Source organism: Sturnira hondurensis, unplaced genomic scaffold, assembly GCF_014824575.4.
Source record: "Sturnira hondurensis isolate 20B ecotype Veracruz unplaced genomic scaffold, ASM1482457v3 Scaffold0013299, whole genome shotgun sequence".
In the NCBI taxonomy this organism is placed as follows: Eukaryota; Metazoa; Chordata; class Mammalia; order Chiroptera; family Phyllostomidae; genus Sturnira; species Sturnira hondurensis.
Window position 1 is genome coordinate 10,043,129 of NW_028085930.1, and position 20,386 is coordinate 10,063,514.

At 45.6% G+C, this 20,386-nt stretch overlaps 1 protein-coding gene across 2 annotated transcripts in view; it reads left to right on the forward strand.

Annotated features, from left to right (window-relative positions):
• The first annotated feature begins 206 nt into the window (after positions 1 to 206).
• The window catches only part of PLCL2 (phospholipase C like 2), a 160,851-nt gene continuing 140,671 nt past the window's right edge, over positions 207 to 20,386 (forward strand). Inside the window, exons 1-2 of one of the 2 annotated variants that reach the window (XM_037061358.1) lie at positions 207 to 279; positions 906 to 1,473. In XM_037061358.1, coding sequence (XP_036917253.1) covers positions 1,150 to 1,473 — 324 coding nt within the window. In that variant the 5' untranslated portion in view covers positions 207 to 279; positions 906 to 1,149. Of the gene's footprint in view, positions 280 to 390; positions 632 to 905; positions 1,474 to 20,386 lie in introns of those variants that run through there. The other variant, XM_037061357.1, reaches the window with a different exon arrangement.

The window sequence follows — 20,386 nt, forward strand, 5'->3', positions numbered from 1 at the left end:
GTGCTCGGGAGCTGGGGGTAGGAGGTAGGAGGGAGGGGCAGCGACAGAGTCCCCAGAGACGCGGGACATCAGCTCCTGGCTCAAGGGACTGCGTGGTCGTTGCCCCTCGGGGAGCCTGGCGGGTGATTGGCAGTTACCACAGTTCTAGTGGGGCACTGGGTATCCGGCACGCGTCGCCACCTCCGGTCGTTGTCAGCTAGGCTACTAAATTCCCGCGGCCCGATGACCTGGCCCCACAGCAACGGCCGCGACCTCGAGCAGGAGCCAAGGCAACCAGCGGTGGGTCAGGGGCGGTCAGGGAGGGTCCCTGCGGCCTGTAGGGGGCAGTGCGGAGCCTAGGAGGAGACTCAGCTGCGGGCGGGGGTGGGTGGGTCTGGGCTACCCCGGACCTCGCAGCGACTGTCAGGGCCGGGCGGCCCCTGCCCGCCGTGCGCTTCCTCTCCATGCTTCAGGCCTCAGCGGGACCCCGGAGGGACGTGGCAGGGCCAGCTTGCGACGGCCTGTAGGGTTAGGATCAGGGGAGACCCGCGTTGCTTCCCCTCCTCCCGGGGTGGCGAGACCCTCCAGAGGCGCCTCCGCGTGGCCAGAGTTCGTCGGGTCGCCTGCGGCTTCCCCTCGCTTTAAGCCCGAGGTGGGCACCCCCAGCCCGGGGCAGGGCGCCCGGGTCCCTCGCGATGACTGCTCCAGCCCCCGGGGAGGCGGGTGCCCCCAGCCCCAGAGCTGGGCGCCCCGTTACCTTGGGGTGGGTGTCTGGAACCCCGGGGTGGGCACCCGGCGCGCGCGGGTTATTTTTGGCGCCCGCGGCGGCATGTGTGTCTGGGCGTGTTTTCCTTCCCCAGGTGCCTGGAGCCCCGGCTCCGCCGCCACCAGAGCTGACTTGTGTCTCTCTCTTCTCTCCTCTGCAGGAATCCTTCCATTCTGCCGTCACGACTTTCACCGCGCGCGGGGAGAGCTGGAAACAAACATCACATCTAAATTAAAAAAAAAGAAAGAAAGAAAGAAAGAAAAGAAAAAGCGGAAGAAGCTGCGAGGCGGCGACAGGGAGGAGGCGAGGAGGAGGGGCCGCGCACGGCGGGCCCGGCCCGAGGCGGCGGCGGGGACGCGGGGACGCGGGGACGCGGCTTTGTGCTGGCGGGTCGCGGGGCGCCCATGGCGGAGTGCGGCCGGGGGGGCGCCGCTGGCGGGGCCCTGCCCACCTCCCCGGGCCCAGCTCTCGGTACCAAAGGTGCCCTGAAACCCGGGGAAGGTGACGGCGGCGGGGGAGGTCGCCTCGGCCACGGGCGGGCGCGCTGTGACAGCGGCGGCGTTTCTAACGGAGACTGCAGCCTCGGCGTGTCCGGGGACGAAGCCCGGGTCAGCTCCGCCACGGGACCTCACAGTGGGGTGCTCGCTCCGAGCCCCAGCCCGGCTGCCTGCACCCTCCTCCGGGAAAACAAGCCGGGCGGCCTGCCCCGCCGGAGCAGCATCATCAAGGTAAGTGGGAGAAGGACGCTGATCGCCCACCCCCAGCCGCCCTTGGGGTCTGTTTTCCCAAGAGGAGAGTGGTGGTGGAAGGAGGGGTTTGTAAGAGGAGCCCATTGCTAACGGGAACCACTGGTGCACGGTTGCTTGGGATGGTTGTGCAGGGATTGGATGCCAGTGGCATTTGGAAAGATTCTAGAGATGTTCCTCAGTGTGCAGGGGAAACTGTGCTCAGACATTCCCAGTTGAACTTGGGGCTGTCTCCTCTCCCAGGATTGGCCTGGAATTATGGCCTGTACCTGGCTGGGCAGGGCATGTTCTTCTGTGGTAGCTTCAGCTGGTAACAGACTCCCAGTAAGGTCTCTATTGTATGTCCGAGGCAGTTAGTGATTATGTGAAAACATTTTCTTAAAAATCCCAGGGGGAGAACAGAGATTATTTTATAGGTTTCTTCTGATCTGTATACAGTTACTTTTTGCAAACGGTTCTACTTCGTGTCTGCAAAGTCTCTGGACACTCAGTCACATGGAGACGTGGAGTAGGGTTCTGAACATAAATGCAAATTTCCGCTTCTTAGGCTCAAAAGCGCTGAGAGATTATTACAGTGGACCAAGAGAAAAAGCACTGGACGATTTAGGCTTTTTCTTGCCGCAGTAGGCTGGTCTTCAGTTCTGTGGAAGTTCTTCTGGGCAGTTTGCTCGGTCTTGATATCTCTTGCATTTGTGTTATTTAGCAGAAAAAAGCCGGCAATTGTTTGTATATTTTAAGCTCAAGAAGTAATATTAGGAACTCCTGAGTTTGTTGTGGTTTCATTCTAATATTACATTTTGGTTTGCAGTGTAAAAATATTTCTCGTGACATAAAGTGAAAAAAAAAAAGTTGATGAGCTAAGAAGAACAGAGCCTTAGCAAGACCGGCTCCTTCTGCTCCTGTTTGGAGCACATATGAAAATGTTGCTTTCTGAAAAGCAAGAGGTTACCAGGTCAGTGAGCAACCAAGCACACTGACAGGGCTGCACCGATAGCTGATGACTGGTGGGAAGGAAGACAGAATGGGCCACAGTGAAAAAAGTTGGCACTGGTGGAACTGGAAATTTAATTGGACCTACAGTAGTCTCCTAAGTGCAGTGTTAAGTGTCCGATGCTATTATCAACTTATACAGTAATCCAGTGAAATACACCCCCTCGATACTCTGTGTAACAGGCAGTTGTGAAACTGCTTTTCGCTTTGTCATCTGTTTGCACAGTTTGTGTCTGGGCAAGTGCACAATTGAAGGGCTTTAGGTTCAAGTGTAGTGACCTACCTACAGCAGGTGTTCTGAGTTAAACTAAGAAAAAAGTAAAGTATAATTTTGCTGCATACCTAGCTTTTAGTGATTCATATATATATATATATATATATATATATATTGCACTGTAGCTTATATTTCTGTGTAAGTTGCTTTCAACTGTGTGGGGTAATCAATCCTGTTACAGAGCTATGTGTCATATCTGTTTTTATCCATCACTAGAGATTTCTGGTGATTTTGCACTGTGGTATTAATGAAATGTGAAGTGAAAATTCCAGTGAAGATACCAGCCTGCTTTAACCCTTCACCTCCTTTTTTTCTGGAGGGGCCTGTTTTTACATTGAAAAAAATTCCGACGTTATTGGTATCTGTAGTGGGATTCACAGAGTAACTTAGTTCTAACAGCATCTACTTTAATACATCCTTGGAAGATTAGGAAGGATGGCTTGCCCATATTTCTGATGTGTGGAATTGAGAACTTGGTTGGTAGATGTCATTGCTTTGTTGAAACTTCTAGAAGAACATGAGAAAATAATCAATTATACAAAAATCGCTGGTTTCTGAATTGTTAAACTTTGAAAGATCTCTTTGTCATTTTTCTTCTGGCTAATGAAGGCAGTTGGCTTCTTGTTCACAGTTGTTTTCCTAGGTACACATTGCCAGCAACATCGTTAGGCCTCAATATTGCTTCCTGAGTGAATGGAGGAGTGATAAGGAAGTCCATGTTTTCTCTGTTAAGTTCTCCTAATTTCTGAAATGGGCTATTTTGGATTTACCAGTCTCATATCTTATTCATTGACTTGCACCTCCTGAGGTGACTTGATTGACTGCTTTTTCTCGCCAGGTTGATCAAACCTGGATTACAGGAAAGGATTGTACTGTAATTAAGTAGGTAACTAGTTGGTATGTTTCCCCTTGAATGGGTGCCTTGAAGAATCAAGATTCCATCAAGGTAGTGTGGTATTTCCTAAAGATATAACAGCCTCTATCCTAATAGAATAGAGATCTTTCACTTTAACATCACATTTCATATCGCAATGAATAATGCAGAGACATTTTTGTCACATGAATGGCAGAAATTATATTTCATTTTTGTCAAAAAATAATACAGAACTTAGCAAAAAGCCTGTGTAAAAAAGCAACAGTAACCGCCTTCCTGGGTTTTCTTGTGTTCGGTTTGAATACAGGGGATGAATGCAGTCAGGTGATGGAATAGTAGAGGCGGAAGTTGATTAATAAGCAAGACCATAATTGGGGGCATGAGAAAATGGCAGGAGTAAATTCTAACCAAGGAACAGAGACCAGAATTCACGGGGTTGCCTTCGCTGAAATGTCAGGCTTGTGAGCTATGCCCGTTTCCCAGCTTCCGTCTTCATTACAGCCCCTGACGGCCCTCTCAGGTGGGCATCCCAGTGTGTACAGGAGGAGAGAACCTATTGCTGATGTGCAGAACCACAGGCAGAAATGCACTGTGGTCTCACCAGCATTATATTCTCCTTTTAGAGTCATCGCTTTTGAATTCCATCTGTTTTGTAAATGCGTTAAGTAAGAAATTGTTGTCAAACTACATTTCTGCCCAAGTAGGTGCACAGATCTGTATTGAAAGAGCTCCTTGGTTATGGTGAGCGTGTGGATGAAAATACAGAGTAAGCAGCCTTGTAGAGCCTTTTGCAAATACTCTGAGAAGGAAAGTAAGTCATGGGGCTCATCACCACTCTTTTCTACTTTTCCTTAGCTTATTGCAAATATCATTATACTTTTGAGATTGTTTACAAAGGCCTATGGCTAGATTTTTAGGGAATGGGCCATTTATGTTTGTCTTCTTAAGTGATCTAGTAAACGAAAACATCACTTTCATTTTCTCTTTTCATATATCATGTCATCACACTATTGAATACGACGCACACTTTATTTCAAAACAGTTAATTTGGCTTGTGATTCACGTAGCATCCGTATTTTTTGCAAATAGCTGAATCCTTTAACTTAGGAGCTTGGTCTGAAAATATGAAGGAGCATTTTAGGCCTTAGGTTTCTTTTTAATTTTGGAAATAAACAAAATTAAAATGTCTGTGTGTTTGGATGGTTTACTTTAATGAAAGCTAATTGAATCTTTTAGTTGGTACTTTTAAAAATGTGGCCTAATTTGCATAGAGCAAAATTCACTTCTGTTGGTGAGTTCCAGGAGGCCTGACAAATACAACTGCGTGTTATCACCCCCGCAGTCAAGATGCAGAGTAGTGCTGTCACCTCAGAAAATTCCCCAGTCCCCACCCCCGGCCCCAGACCAAGGCAACCTTTGATCTTAGATACTTTTCTAATAAGTCAGAAATACAGATACTGCATTATGTTGGTATTTAAAAGTAATAACTGCCGCCACCATTTACTGAACACTCACTGCATGCAAAACGCAGAAAAAGTTTTTAATGCAGTTCTTTGACGTGGTTCTGCACCAATCACGTAGACTGAAGATAACCAGAATCCAGGGGGGTTAACCACGTGGCCCAGGTGTTCGAGCTGGTGGATGTTCTCCACTTGGGCACAGCTGCACTCTGCTGCCCCCCGAATTATACTGGCTGTTTTAAATTCTCTGTTTAATTGTGGTAGCCTCGGTAATTTGGAACATTGGCTTTGGTCTTCCCCTTTCAATGCAGGGACATGGGAGAGCGGGGAAAGAATCTGTTTCTGCTGGCACAAGAGGTTGACAGATAATGTCATCAGGCAGCTGTTAGTCACCTGTTGTAGCTGCTTGACCAGAGCCACCAGCTTCACTGGGACGAATGGTTTGACCTTGTCAAGGTGGCAGCCCTTATTTTTCTTAATATCATCACTTCTGGTATCATAATCATAGTACCACGCTGTGTAGGAGAAAGGCCTTTATTACCTTTTGGCCAAAGTATATCCCTATGTCTTGATGCTGAGCATCCCAAAGTGGGGAATAAACAGGCTTTTTGGATTTATCATAAATATTTAAACAGAATAATAAAAATGTGCCCATGAAATTATATTGTCCCATGGTTTAAATAAACTAGACTCCTTGTAGGCAAAAGCTGGGCTGTATTTATCAGTTCTGCCTAGATAATAAGCGCTCAGTAACTGTATTTTGAATTGGACTTTAAATATACTACTTGCATTTTACTGTAGATATTTTTTTTTCTTGAATGGTTGGGAGAAGACAATTGCATGCCCAAAAGTCTTGTGGGCATACATATTGAACAAACATTAACAGGATCGCAAAGTGAATTTGTCTGGATAGATAGGCAGCCTGGGTCTTTTAGGTCAGAAAAATCCATTGGCCAGCCAGCAGCTCCTCACTTCACTTTGAACTAATGCATTTTAGGTCACACAAGAGAACTGTTGAAAGGCCCGGGACATGGTTCCTTCTCTCAGCTGCTCAATGTTCCAGCCTTTCCTCCAAATAGTGATGTTTGACTCGGGTTGTTTTTCATCAGATTCAAATAGGCAACTGACACGAAATTGTTTTGTTTTGTTTTGTTTTTAATTGCTGCTCCGGGTCACTCAAGCTATTTTCTTAGATTGCTCTCTGCCAGAACCGGTTCAGTTCCTTTTATAGTTCTGTGCTCTCCACAGGGGGTCTGAACTTGACTGTTCCTTTTTTCTTTTCCTTTTCTTCGTCTTTTTTAATGTCTAAGTTACCCATGCCTCACTATTGAACAAAATAGGGCAGTGTTATTTACAGCCGAAATGCAGATATACATGAAGCATGAACATTCATATTTTTTCTTCCATCTGTATTTTAAACATGTATGTCCAAAAATAGATGCTCTGTTCCTTATTAATAATAACTGTTGGCTGTCATTACTTACTCATCTGCCAGACCCCTGGATTAGTTTAGCTACCTTTTTGTTTTACCTTAATAAGATTCTGTAGTTCAGGAGAAATTCAATTATTTTTACCTGTGGGCGACATTATCTGAAACTGTGTGTTCCTACTGATAATAATTGTGAAGCAACAGGGTTGCGCTCGGTATAGGAGTATTAGTAGTGACTCAAACTCAAGTCAGAGCCCCCAGGGAAGTCTCAGCAGTACCTGCTTTTCTTGTGTCAAAATAATTCCAGTCCTGGCCGGGTGGCTCAGTTGTTTGGAGCGTACACCAAAGGTTGGGAGTGTGATCCCTGGTTGGGGTGGGCGTAGGAGGCAACTGATCAATGTTTCTCTCTCACAGGGATGTTTCTATCTTACTCTCTCACCCACCTCTCTAAAATCAGTAAACATCCTCAGGTGAGGATTAAAAAAGTCATATTTTTAAAAATTCCATAGCTTTAAGGTGCTCAAAATATATAATGAATTACATTGAACTTCAGTGATGGTTATGCAAGTGGTCCAGCCTGCTGGGAGGACACTTGGCGCCTGCCTATTTCCAAGTGGCAGAGGAGGGCAGGTGGCTAGGCACCCTGCTGGCTACTAGTGCTTGGTCACATGGGAGGAATAATTAGGCAAAATGCATTGTAGGTAATAATCTCAGCTGGGCTGCACTCGGGTCTTCTGTTGCACTCAGGCCACGAGTTGCACGTCTAGATTATTCGGGAGGCGGAAGAGTGGTGGGAAAAATAGGGGATGTGGAGTTAGGTGCTTGCATCCGTTTCTGGCTCCCTCCCTTCTTTCTGTGTTGCCTTCAGCAAGATGTCTAAGTCTGTGCCTAATTACCTTGTCTCCTCAACAGAGAGAATAAAATCCCCCCTCAGAGCAGACTCTGAGGATGAAATGAGACGATGTGAGTAGCATGTGATAAAACTCTCAATAAGCAGTACCTAGTGTGGTTTTTTTTTTTTTTTTTAGTTTCTCTGATTTAGAGTTTATCCTGAGAGGAGCAAAGTCATTTAGCTCCATTTGAGTTGGAGATCTCTAACATTACCGTACCCACTTTGGAAGTTTTGTCTTTTGAAATATGCAGGAAGTGCCCAGAGAAATTTCTAAAGCATATTCTAGAGATGCTTTTCAGAATTATTTGTTAGGATGCCTTTCTAAATCTGAATGAAGCCTTGGACAGCCGTGCACATATCTGAGTAGCCTCAGCTACATGGTCCGAGGGTATTGAGTTCAGTTTCATTGAGTAAAGCTCCCATACATCTTGATTTGCTCAGGCAGTCCAGATTTACACCTTTCGTCCTGACAAAATTATTAATGGTCCCTTCTTTCACTGTCAGAGGCATCCTGATTTGCATGATACATAGTATGGCCACCCCACTTAGCTGCTTTTTACACTCTCTGTGAGAGCCTGTGGGGGAGCCCCATGAGACTGCTCTCCATGCCTAAACTTAGCCCTGGCGTTCATACCTCCCTTTTCCCTTTTCTCAGCTCGCAATGCTTTCCTTCTCTCTCAGTCACCTTCAAGGTCTTCCTCAGTTCACCCCCTCTCAGAAGGAATTACTTCCTTCTCTGCCTTCCCACCGCCACTCTGCCTGTGTCTCTTTGTACGGCCCCGTTCCCTCCTGCTCCTTAGGTAACTTACTGACCTTCAGTTTGTGCAGACACCTAGTTTAATATCTTGTAGAAAGCAGGCGTTTGAGTATATACTTGTTGAATAAATGTGTGATGGATGAGTAGGTGGACATGAATGACATAACTTATCTTAGTAGTTTGATGAAGGTGTTTAGACTTAACTCCCACTGGCTTTGAGTGGAATACAAAATTCAATGGGCTGTGTACGTCAGAGAAGAAATTTATTTCACATACATAATTTTGGAAACAATCACACGGAAGGAAGTACCTTGATTCAACGTTGGATTCAGGAATTTGGTTGGTTTCAGAAGCGTTTTGCAAGATGTTGATATGAGTGATCTGTCCCCTCTGGTGCCCCTGAAATAAGAGTAGACCTTTGAAAATGTCTTTTGATTTATGTCCTGTCAAAGTTTAAAAAGCATGTTGAGAGAGCTTTACTATTTGTTAAAGCATTTAATTTATTTTCTAGTGTTCAGTTTCCTTAAGGGATTATAGGTTTTGCTTGGTTTTTTTTGTTGTTGTTTATTTTTCAGGCACTGAATTACTTAACCTTTTATGGCCATTAACATTGGATTGTCATAAGATATTCATTGGGAGCGCTTTAGAATTCATAATAAAAAAGGATAAACAAGGAATATAGGCGGGGTTGTAGAAGTAGGATCTTTAATCCCTAAGCATATTCTGACGTATACTGGAAGAAATTCTACCTTTTATTGCAACTCAAGGATTGTGTACGGAAGTGCTAGTGAGCAATGCTGTGCGTGTATCATCTCACACAAGTCTGACCGCAGCCAGCAAGGAGACTTTATCTTTCCCTTTTCACAGACTAGGAGACCCACTCTTCAAGGTGCAGGTCCTTCCAAGCGAGGTCTCAGAGTGTGGGCGAGGCAGAGCCAAGCACTCAGACCAAGCTGGACTGACGTGAAAGCCCACGCTTTGAGCTGCCCTGTCACCCTCTTTGTATTTCATCGTTTGAAACGTGCCTTTGACTTTTTTTTCCCTGCTTGCCCAAGCCATTCTGGCTTCTTGATCCTAGGAGTTTCTCCCAGTCCTAAAGTAGGTGACTGGGTTTTAATTAGGAAAGTTTGGCCTTTGGGGCTGAATTTTGGGATGAAGCCAGCATGTACCTAATCAACCAAAAGCCATAGCCGTGGTCCTGCCACCATTTCTGTCTGGTCCACAAACCAGACTTTTGTCCTTTTCTTCTCCATTCTCATTTGGCTTATTTGAAAAATTTTTAAGAAGAGGGTCATTTTCCATTTATATTTCTTTCTTAAACAAAAAACTGAATTTACAGTTACCTACTTTGTAGGTTCCTAGAAGCTAAAGCAGATAATAATTAAAAACAATGTGTTCAGGTGAGCTTTTTAAAATAATATCCACGCTTATCATTGTTTTGGAATTGTCAAGTAATTATAACAACATATGTTAATACTTACAACACATTATTGTGAAGTTAGTATTCATGTATCTTCTTGGAGTATGCTGAGTATACTGATTTGGAAATAGCAAATATTAACAACACCTCAGAAACTGAGCAGCTGGATTTAAAAGTGATTAATAAGGTAAATTCTGGGATTTTTAGAACTGAAAGAGATCATGTAAAATTCTCTTGTGATTAAATGTACACAAGGCCATACTGATTAGTACATTGCGCTCCTAGCTATGGTTGAATTCATTTATTTGCATGTTAGCGAAACAGAATTGAACAAATAGTTATGTAATACTGCAGTCTGTGAGTATTATTAATAGAACAAGATGTGGTCTTCCAAACAACTATATTTGAGAATTTGTTTTTTTGCTATAGATAGCTGCATATGTACATATGGTATACTTGTGCATTCATGTACTCTGAAGTCTCTGTTTATAAATAGTACAGATTAAGAGCAAATCAAATAATGTAGCGGTGGGGCGACAGGAGTCCCGCTGTGTGAAAGACTGATGGGTAGCAGGTGTCCGCTCTCCAAATGGAAAGTGCTCAGGAAGGGGTAGGCTGGTTCTGTTTTTGTTTTTGTTTTTGTTTGTTTTTATGAGCATTGTTGATGGAGCCTCTGTTGCTCTTGACCAATTAATGTGGCCACAGAGGGATAAGTGACCTGGTTTGCAGCTACCATTAGAATCATAAGCCGCATGACTCTCTTTGTGGCCTCCTGATACCTTTTATTTTCCACCTTCCTTCTAAGCTCCGAAGGAACTTAGAAGTTCCTTCTAAGTGGGCAAAGTTCCTTTGTTCTGTGGGCAAAGCAGATATAATTTTTCAGATAGTTAATATGGTTTAATCTTTATTCTTGAAGGAAATATGGCAAGTTGCTTAGATTTTTATTTGTATCAATCCATGCTAACAGATGATATTAAATACCAGTGGAATTATTCAGATGTCTTTATATTGGAACTAACAGAATTCTTGATGTAATATCAGTCTTAAGGATGTGTTTTTCTTTGGAATTTTTGATGACTTGTTGAAAGAGGTCTGTATGCTTTTTCAAAGAGTTCTCTGGTTTATATATATTCCCACAAATGTTTTTATATATGTTAAAATTAAATTGCCATGTCATATGATATAATATCTTATATCTTTATAAGATACTATACATTGAGCTTTAGTAAATATTATCATGTGACTTTTCTAACTGGTTAAATCAATTTATACACCTACACTTGGTTACATGAGTTCTAGTTGCTCTAATGCTTACTAATACTTGGTATTGATTTTTTAACTGTAACCATTTGTGATGGTTATGTCGTGGTGCCTTCCTGTGGCTTTTACTTTGCATGGCCCTGATGGCTAATGATGTTGAGCACTTTTTCATATGTTTCCTTGGTCATTTGGATATTCTTCTTTGTAAAATGTCTGTTCTTTTGTCCATTTAAAAAGTTGGGTTTTTATATATTTTAAAGTGATTTGTAGGACTCATTTACATTTCCTGGTACGTGTTTTGTGTTATATATATAATTTAAGATATATATATGCACATCAAATGGCAGCTTTTAATGAGAAACAGTTCTTAATTTTAGTGGACTCCAATTATTAGCTTTTCTATGGCTATTATTTTTGTGTCCTGTTTAAGATATCTTTATTTAGCTTAAGACCGTGAAAAATAATCATTGGTAGACCTTTTTCCCCACGCTCAGATCTACAATCTACCTGGAAATTATTTTTTGTATGGTGTGAGGTAGGGGTCAAGATTTTCTTTCCATCTACATCCAGTGAACTCGGCACAGTCTGTTTGAAAACATCCTCTGCCCCACCCACCACTCCCGCCCAGCCCACTGCGCTGCGTGGGTCCTTTGTCATAAATCAGGTGACTGATTTGTGTGTGTGGATCTGTCTCTGAAGTCTATTTTGTTACATCAGTCTACCTATCCTTGTACCACACTGTCTTTCTTACTAGGTATAACACCCAACAGATATTAGTCCATTTGTATATTGAAAGGTAGGTACAAGAATGCTGCTCTAGGCAGCATTCTACCTAGAATGCTGTTACAGTCCAAGGTAGAAGCAATTCAAATACCTGTGACTGCTACATGTACCACTCCAGTCTTGCAAGCATAATGTTGAGAGAAATAAACCAGCCACACAAAAAAATGCGTACTGTATGATTTCATTTATATACCATTCAATACCAGGCAAATGAATGGGAACTTTCACAAACATGTGAAATGCTTTTTTGCTTCGGTGGAGCACCGGTGTGGTGCGGAGACCTGAGCACGTCCTGAGCGCATCCTGAGTGCATCCTGAGTGGAGTGAAGCCGTGGGGAGAGCGTGGCGGGAGGGGGAGCTGGAGGAGCGGGTAGACGGTGTCTTTCCCGGACCGAACTGAGAACATGTAGGCGCCTGGCCTGTGGGACGTGACACATCAGCGAATTGGGAGTCGTCTTACACCATTGCCATGATTGCTGGGAGTTTTTATGATTTGTTTTGGTGTAGTTTTGCGAGTTTTAGTTCATTCAGGTGCATTCAGAGGTTTTAATACTGAAAAGCGTGCTGCTCATAGAAAACTTTGAGAACCATTCATTTGTGGAGCACCTGTCCTCTGCGTGACAGTTTTCTAGACAGTGCTTTTGGGTCTCAAAAGCAGTTAAAAACAGAAACCAGCTGTCCACGTGTGTAGACAAAAGCGAGAGTTATTTGATTACTGCTGCATAGCTGTCTACCTGGAGTCCCAGGAGGTCAGCATGGCGTTTAAGCCCCACTGAGCACTCGCCTTGTCCTATGTAAATATTCTTCCAGGTGGGAAAACACCAAATCTTCAAACGGGTCGTGTGAGTACACACGGGGATTGCCTGGATTTGAAAACTTACTAATGTGCAGATCCACGCTAGCCCGATCAAATCAGAATTTCTGAGGGTTTCCAAACCCTCAGCAATTTTAAGGCATAGCCAGGATTAAGAACGGCCAAGCGACCTTTTTCATGTTGGCTCTTTGCTGGTTCGGCTCTGTGAGATAACAGGCAAGGAGCAGCTCCAGAATCCACCGGGTGAGGTCGGTGACCCTGAGGCTGGTGGGTGCAGGGGGCTGGGCTTCAGCTCCTCAGTGCAGCTTTTCTTTCACGGGTTACCCGAGTTGCCCGTCTTCTGAGGGGATGCAAAAGAACAATGAAGAGGAACATTTTCTTAGTCAAATTTGGAGAAACAGATTTTATGTGCGAAAATGATGGTCGGCCCGGTGCATTATCATCTTGTAAGGAGGTATTTTTGATGCAAGTAAAAAAATATGGTATGCAGGTTGTCCCAAAGGCCCTGGGGTGGTTGCTGGAGCCTGACTCGGTAGTACCTAGATTCAGCATCACTGTGTGGCCACTGTTTCTCTTGGCTCTTTTCCATCCCCACACAGAAAAGACATCTGTGTGTCTATGACATCATGCATCACAGAGGAAGAGCTTTCCCGGGAGGGAAATATTTTAGAAAGAACTAATTTTACTGAGGCACGAACACTCTTTCTAGAAAGAGGTGGTTGCATGTTTCAAACTATGCTGAATCGAGTCCTCACATTTCCTGCAGCCACCTCATTTGCGCTCAGGTAGCAACGTGTAGCAAAAAGGCTGTTTACTCATAGAAGATTATAAATCGACATTTGCCAGACACATACCTATTTGTACGGGAGGAAGAGATCCAGTGTGTGATGTGTCGGGGCACCACGTTATGGTGGGCTGGCAGTCAGGCCTGGGACGCCATGACCTTTGGCTAAATGTCTGCTTTCTGAATGCTGTCTAGCACTTTCCTCTTGCCACACAGGCACTTGCGGTCAGGAGGAATGACCATTGAATTCCCAAAGCGTCTATAAAAATATTTTATTGGCTGCAAGGCAGTAACGCGAAAATATCAGTGCTGCTTATTTCCAGTCTCAGTTGCTTGGTGTGTACTCTTTTAGTCGCTCTGTTAGCAGATCATCAATGTTTGCGTTTATTCTTTTAATAATTGTTTTTCTCCTCCAAATTAACGCGGGGGTACCTTGCAGCAGAGAAGCTCTTGTCCACTGATTTTCCGGTAGGCGCCGAGGAAGAGACAGGGTCTGGTGGGGAGGCTGCGTCCTTGGAGACTCCAGTCTGTAGAGGCCGGGGGAGTGCCAGCCGTGTTCTCAAGCCTTCCTGATCGTGATGGGAGCCCATATATTAATACTTGTATCCTTAATAGGTAGTTGAATTTATTTCTTTGCCAATGGGAGGCGTGGTGGAAACGAGCCTTAATATTCTTGGGGCGGGAGGAGAAATTCTACATTCTTTCTGTGAAAATTTAGTGCTCGGTGATGTGGACCAAGCAAAGAATCAGAGAGGCTCCGTTTTCTACAGCACGGTGAGCCAGATCTTCTCACCCATCTTCTTTGTTAGGGAAGAAAGTGTTGTGGGAGAATATTTTTAAATGGGTAAATAGCCCTTTGTCCCAACAAACAGGGACATTTGCCCATTGATGAATGTGCCCCCGAGGGGCCTGGAAGCAAGAGAGTGAAACTAAATGGGAGAAATAGGACACACAGCTCTGTGGGCACCTTACTTAGAAGTAGATGGGGGTGTGCTCTCTGCGACAGTGCCCTGACCTCAGGGCACATCCTGCCGTCCTCCTCATTCTTGGCTGTGAGGTACTACAAGGAGGAAGATGGCTTAGAAGATGTCTTCAAAGTAACAAGGCAGGCAAGAGCTCCTGTTCCCGGATAGAACTTGGCAACTCACAGGCCTACCATTCCTAGGAACACCAGGGGCCATTAGATCCATAAATTATGCTCCAAAAGAGCTCTCCCAACCTTTTCCGCGCCAGGCTATGGTTAGAAAATGATATAAGTGTGCCGCTGAGTTTGAGGAGATTGCTTGTGGCCGGCGGCCTCACCCAGCCATGGTGAGGGCAGGGATGGACAGTGGAGGATTGCAGGGATCAGCGTCTCGGCCAGTCAGTAATCCATTTGTGACACACAGTAGTGTTCCAGGGCGCAGTGGGCACACTGACCAGGAGGCTGTGCTTCAGAGGGGGTGCAGAGGAGAGCAGAAGTGTGAGGAAAGGTAACGTTGGCGTTGGCGTGCCCTGCATCTCTGGCTGTTGAGGTGATGCCCTCCATAATATGATTCCCATGGCAAATTCACACAAGTGGCAGATCGAAGCTTGGCTCCAGTACATGCCATGGAGCGGCTGCCACTGTGCAGACGACAGCACTCAGGTCAGCTTGGCTCATGGATGTGAGAACTGAGCAGAATGGACCATCTTCAGAGTGAGCTGTTCCAGCACTGTGTTTGCTGGTGGCCGACTTCCTTTGTCGAGAGGACTGTTGATCTAGCCTTAGGCTATTCTGATGATCTGAACAGAGCAGACCAGGGCCGTCATGTTTGAAACCAACAACTAAAGGGCCTCGAATAGGCAGGAAGGCTGGCTTCCCTGAGCTACTCTGCAGAGGTTCAGACATGAGATGTGGACTCCAGTTCCAGCGGTCAGGGAGCTGGCCGGTGGGGACCGGGAGCTGGATGTCAGGAGTTCCGGGCTCTGATTTAGGGTCTGTGCCTCTGTTTTTATTTATCAGCATTGTGAGCTGATGGGTTGGCGTGATTGTTTTCATTACTTCCAGGATAGAGCCGATGAAGTGTTAATCTCAGCCGCTTGGAAGGTTCTGTTATGAGGTAGCGTTGGTTGTGATTCTGAAGCAGGTAACCTTTATTTTTTCCCCTGGACCAAGGTGAAAATTCAGAGAAGAATTCAGGAAGTCTCTGAAAGCAGTAGTAATTTGCATATAGTTTTTGTGTATTTTTAATGTTTTTCAGTGGATTTGAAAAGATAATAATAACATTTGTAGTTGATGAAATTATATTTTTTTCTCATGGAGTATCCAATTGAAGGCAGAAAGCCTGAACTTTAGGTCTAGCTTGTATTTTGACTTGTAAGAATATCCGTTGAAATCTTTATATCTTACTGTATTCTCTACAAATTGAAATAAAGTTACATGTTGCCCTACCTACTCATTTTATTAGGATAAGCATCCTAATGTTTTGAAGGGAGTTTGCAGCTATGAAAGCAAGATGTTATGAAAACATAAAATGGTAGTAACAGTACTCAGAACCAACCCCCCTGCCCCCAGACTGGAAAATTCCTTTGTATACTGATCACACATCATATTTGCATAGTTCTTTGATTGCTACAAGGGACTTTTAACAACTCAGCTTACTCTCACAACTGTCTTGTGCTGAGGACGCCATTGGTGGCCCCCACATTATAGGTAAAAAAGTTGAGGCCCACTTGTACCAAATCACACACGGCCACACAAAATGTTGGTGACGCTGGGCCCAGGTCTCCTGACCTGTATGTAGTTCAGTCCTCCCGTCCATGTCCCCGCGACTCGGGTATCTTCACACATTTTATACCTGTAAATTGGAAAGGTGGCACTTCATTCTTCACCCACTTAATTAACGAGACACGAAAATAGAAACCCAGCATCATCAAAAGGTAATCTGGAATTGTGTGGCTGGCTGAGAAACCAGCGTTGTTTTCCTGCCGTGAAGGGAACTGAGGTGTAACGCCTTGAGCATTTGTCTCTGGCCCACTATTACTTAGAAAAATTAACTGCTTTGCTGCTTATTCAGATAGGCAGACCATCTGTACATCCTTGAAGCTAAAAAAAAAAGTTGTAGTTTTGCACTGAAATTACCTAGCAAGTCAGACGTATTTGTCATTCCGAGAAAGCAACACTACTGCTCGCTGTCATTCTGGAGGCCACCTGTTGCTTTCAAGGTGCTGCTCCTGGTTGATAAGGACCTTCAGAGTGTGAGGGCCAGCTGTGTCGAGCCAGCTGTGCTGGGGCAGTCCTTTTCCCATGGCCATGGGACCCAGGTGAATTGAAGCTGGTCTGATGAGGACAGGATCACAGAGGGTCCTCCTCTGAGCTGGGGAGCTTTGCAGAGAGAAAGACTCTGCTCTCTGGTCCAGTTTGCATCCCGGACTCGGGATGAGTATTGCCCACACAGATGGGTCACTCTCGGCAAGGAAGTCCGTGGCTGTCTATCCTGCCACCTCCTCCCTATCGTCCTTAGATTCATCTCTTGCTTCGCAGAGAAACCTCTCCACCTTGGCCTTGAGGCCTGTCCACCAGTCAGTCCTCCTTCTCCCCACGGCCACTGTGCGCCAGACCCCATCTTCTCCCTCCTGTGTCTTTAATTTCTCCTTCTGTGCACATGTCTCCCAGTCTTCAAATAAACATGCTCAGGTTCTTAACAAATAAGAAAGACAGCAATAACCTTCCCCCTCCCTCTTCAGCTCTATCTCGAGAGTGGCCAGGATCTCCCACTCCATTTCCTTTCCTTCCCTTTCTTCCTCCACCTTCCCCCAGCAGTGAAGATCATCAGGGCTTACTGTGCCATCCAGTAAATAGGCCTCCTTCCCTTCTGCCAAGCCTCATCCTGGGCAGCTTTTTCACACCCATAGCTGCAGTTAAACTAGGTGTTCAATGAGGGGTCTCAAGTGGATGTCTCTGGCTCAGATTTGCCCTCCTAGCCGGAGACACTGCTGTCCACTCAGCATCCCTCCAGCATGCCACTGCACATCCCACGGCAGCGTGTTCAAATCCAGCCTTCCCCTTCTTATCCTGCTCCCACCCTCCATCTGGTCCTTTTCTGGAGCCGTTTAGTTGGCACACAGCATCACCATTCATTCTGCTTTCTTTAGGGTCAGAGAATCAGTCTCAATGAAAGAGTATTTTTTTTAAAAGGATTTGGGAAGCTTAGGAAATTATTGCAAGCTCTTCTTTCACAAGAAAAATGCTTGCACTTATCTTTTTTAAAAAGAATCGGTCAGTTCTGATATATGTTGCTATTAAAATTAGGTAAGCACGTGACTTCTATAGCAAGAACATGGGCTGAATTGAATTAAAATGTTTTAACTCTTAAGCATAACTTTCTCTGTAATTTTCAGTCTAAAATGGTTTAGAGGGAATCATATAAGTAACTAGGTGTTCATATGCCTCCACCTTCAACTTCCATTAATCTCTGAGAGTCTATCATTATTTGCCATGTGTTGGTTCAGTTAACATTGCAGAGCAAAATTTAATTGGTGTCTGGCTCAGAAACATTTGTTTCTTACAGGGAAAGTGTTATAAGTTAGGAACAGGCATATTTGTGAGCCAGAGGGGGACAATTTTTAAGCATTTCGAAAAGAGGTATCTACATGAAGAGTTTGTATTCTTTTAAGGTTTCAGTTTGGCATCGAATTATCTTCAGACTAGGACAGTAGTTGTTACTCTGGGATCTGTGATTTATAACATTTTTCTCATCGATTTCTTTCCTCTTACTTTGGAATGTTTCTGAGGAAAAAATTTGTGTGTGTCAAAGACATTACTGAGCGGTTTTGCTACTGGAGAGTATTAGGTGGGATGGAACGACAGTCGTCATGGTCTGGAAGTCGCCATTGGAGCGACCTTCACGTGGTGGGACCAGTTTAGTTCCCCTCTGATGGGCGCTAAAGCAGGCCGTTCTGTCACAGGGCTGTGGACATGCAGCTCTTCCCGTGTCGGAAAATAGTGCAGACAGAAAAGTGCACTGGAGCCTCAGCCCTTGAATTTCACTTTTGTCGCTGAGTACGGTGAGACACCAAAACCCTGTCCTGGTTATATAGCAAGGTGCTTGCCAGCTTAACTGTAGAATCAGTAGGCATTCTGGTGTGCCCAGCCGTGGTGGGATGGGGGGTGCTCAGCCGTGGGAGAGGACAGAGCTGTGGAGATTCAGGTTGTGTGTCCTATGACCAGGCAGGAGTTGCCACCCGGTGGGAGAGACCTGGGGAAGCTTTATTGCTGGCTCATGGTCAGGTTGGTTCTATGAGTCCAGAAGGAAAGAATTGAAGGAGTTTATTTAACATAGCAGGGCACGCTGAAGGTTGCTGACTTTTCTTCTCATACATTAAAGCAGATTGTGGCAGGATTGGTCCCTTCAGCCTGCACCTGGGTGTGCTGTTGGCATTCTTCATGACAACCACCTGACGGGTTTCATCTGTTGTGTGTGCGTGGAATTTCAGGGAATTCGTCCTTTGTGATCTCTTTTTGGAAGGCATGGTGGCCACGGCTGTCTTTGCAGTGTGGCTCTGGGATGGCAAGAAAGCCTTGACCCAGTGAAGAGGGAGCACCTGGATGCGGGGCAGCTGGCCTGGCCTCGCTGCCTAGGCGACGGCAGTCCCACACGTTGTGAGAACCCATCACATTCCTTGGTCCTTGCTCTGTGTTGTCGGGTCTGCCCGCCAGTAATCCTGAAAAACATTTGGTGCCTGCAGAGTTGCCAGTTTGGTGAGAACCATGGCCATGACTTTCACTCCTTTACCATCAAAAGGGATTGTGACCCCAAAACGGGATCAGACTGTACGTTCCACATGGTTAACACTGAGGCCAAATGTGAGGGGCGTGTGTGTGTTTTAAGAAAGGGGAAAACCCTGTTTCCTGCTGGGTTGGCTTGTAAGTGGCCCGTTGAGTGAGGTCCATCGTACAGGTCAAGGCTCGGCCATTACCATGGCACAGCTGCTGGAGAACCAGGACTGCTTTTGCCCAGGGGCCATCCAGGAAGCACAGCCTGGAGGCAGGTAACCAAGTATATCTGCCAGTCAGAGTCAGCGACACCGATGCGGCAGCCCCCGTGCAGGCAGAAGCTTGTAGACTCCAGGTAAAACTACAGGGCGCTTTGGAATGTTTTCACTCTGACAGCCTTACACGGAATGCGGATTGAATCTTCCCCATGACACAGACAGCGCCAGGGGTGGGGACCATCCTTGCTACAGGAGGTCCCGGGGTGTGCGGGCACAGGGAGGGATGTGCAGTGAGTGGAACTGAAAGAGGTTTTTGGGGACGTCACACATCTGCACACAGCCTATCTGAGCCTGCTGGCAGGGCGGGCTGCGTTGCCACTTCGACCACTCACCTTTTGTCGCTAAAACAAAAACCAGAAGTCGAAGCTGATTGACTGTCGAATGCCAGGACCCAGTTTCTACTTCTGTATCAGAGTAAAGCAGCTGCCTTCTAATTGGAATTTTCTTTTAGTGTGTAGTATACGCAGGACTTAGCTGCACGATTTACATTTATTTCACTTTCTTTGGGAAGGAGCTGGTTAATTTTCTCACTTGAAATCAATTAGAGAAATAGTATTTACAAAATTAAAAATCATCTGTGTGAAGGCAGTGAAGTTCCAGTGAAAACGCACGGTTTTGTGGGCGTGCGCATAGGCTTCCGAGGCGTTTTCTTCCGACCTTCAGTGGCATCTGCGTTTTTTAAAAACAGCCAGTCGCCGATTCAGAGCAAGGCTGTGCTGCAGCAGCAGCTCCCGCTAACTGGGTAAGCCCGCCCCTCAGAATTTTGGCAGCGTGCGGGGTCCTATTAGTGCCCTGCCCCATCTTTGCAGGAGACTGGAGGGAGGAAGCTGAGATGGGAGGGGGCCCTGAAGCAGAGGGGTGGTTGCTGACAGCTGCCCGTCACTGTCCTAGGCCAGCCAAGGTACCACAACCACCTTCCACTTGGAGGAGCAGGCCCCAGATCTACCTGCGGAAGCCCCAGGCCGGAAGCGCACAGTTGTCACAGGGCTGCATTTTGACTTTGATGGGCCTCAGCCCTTTGTTCTTTGTGGGTTTCCTCCTCTGTGTAAGTCAGAAATTAAAAATTATATCTCACAACTGTGTTGGTATGAAGGCAAACCTATTCATAGTATAGATTAAAACATTTTATTCAACCTGAAGGTT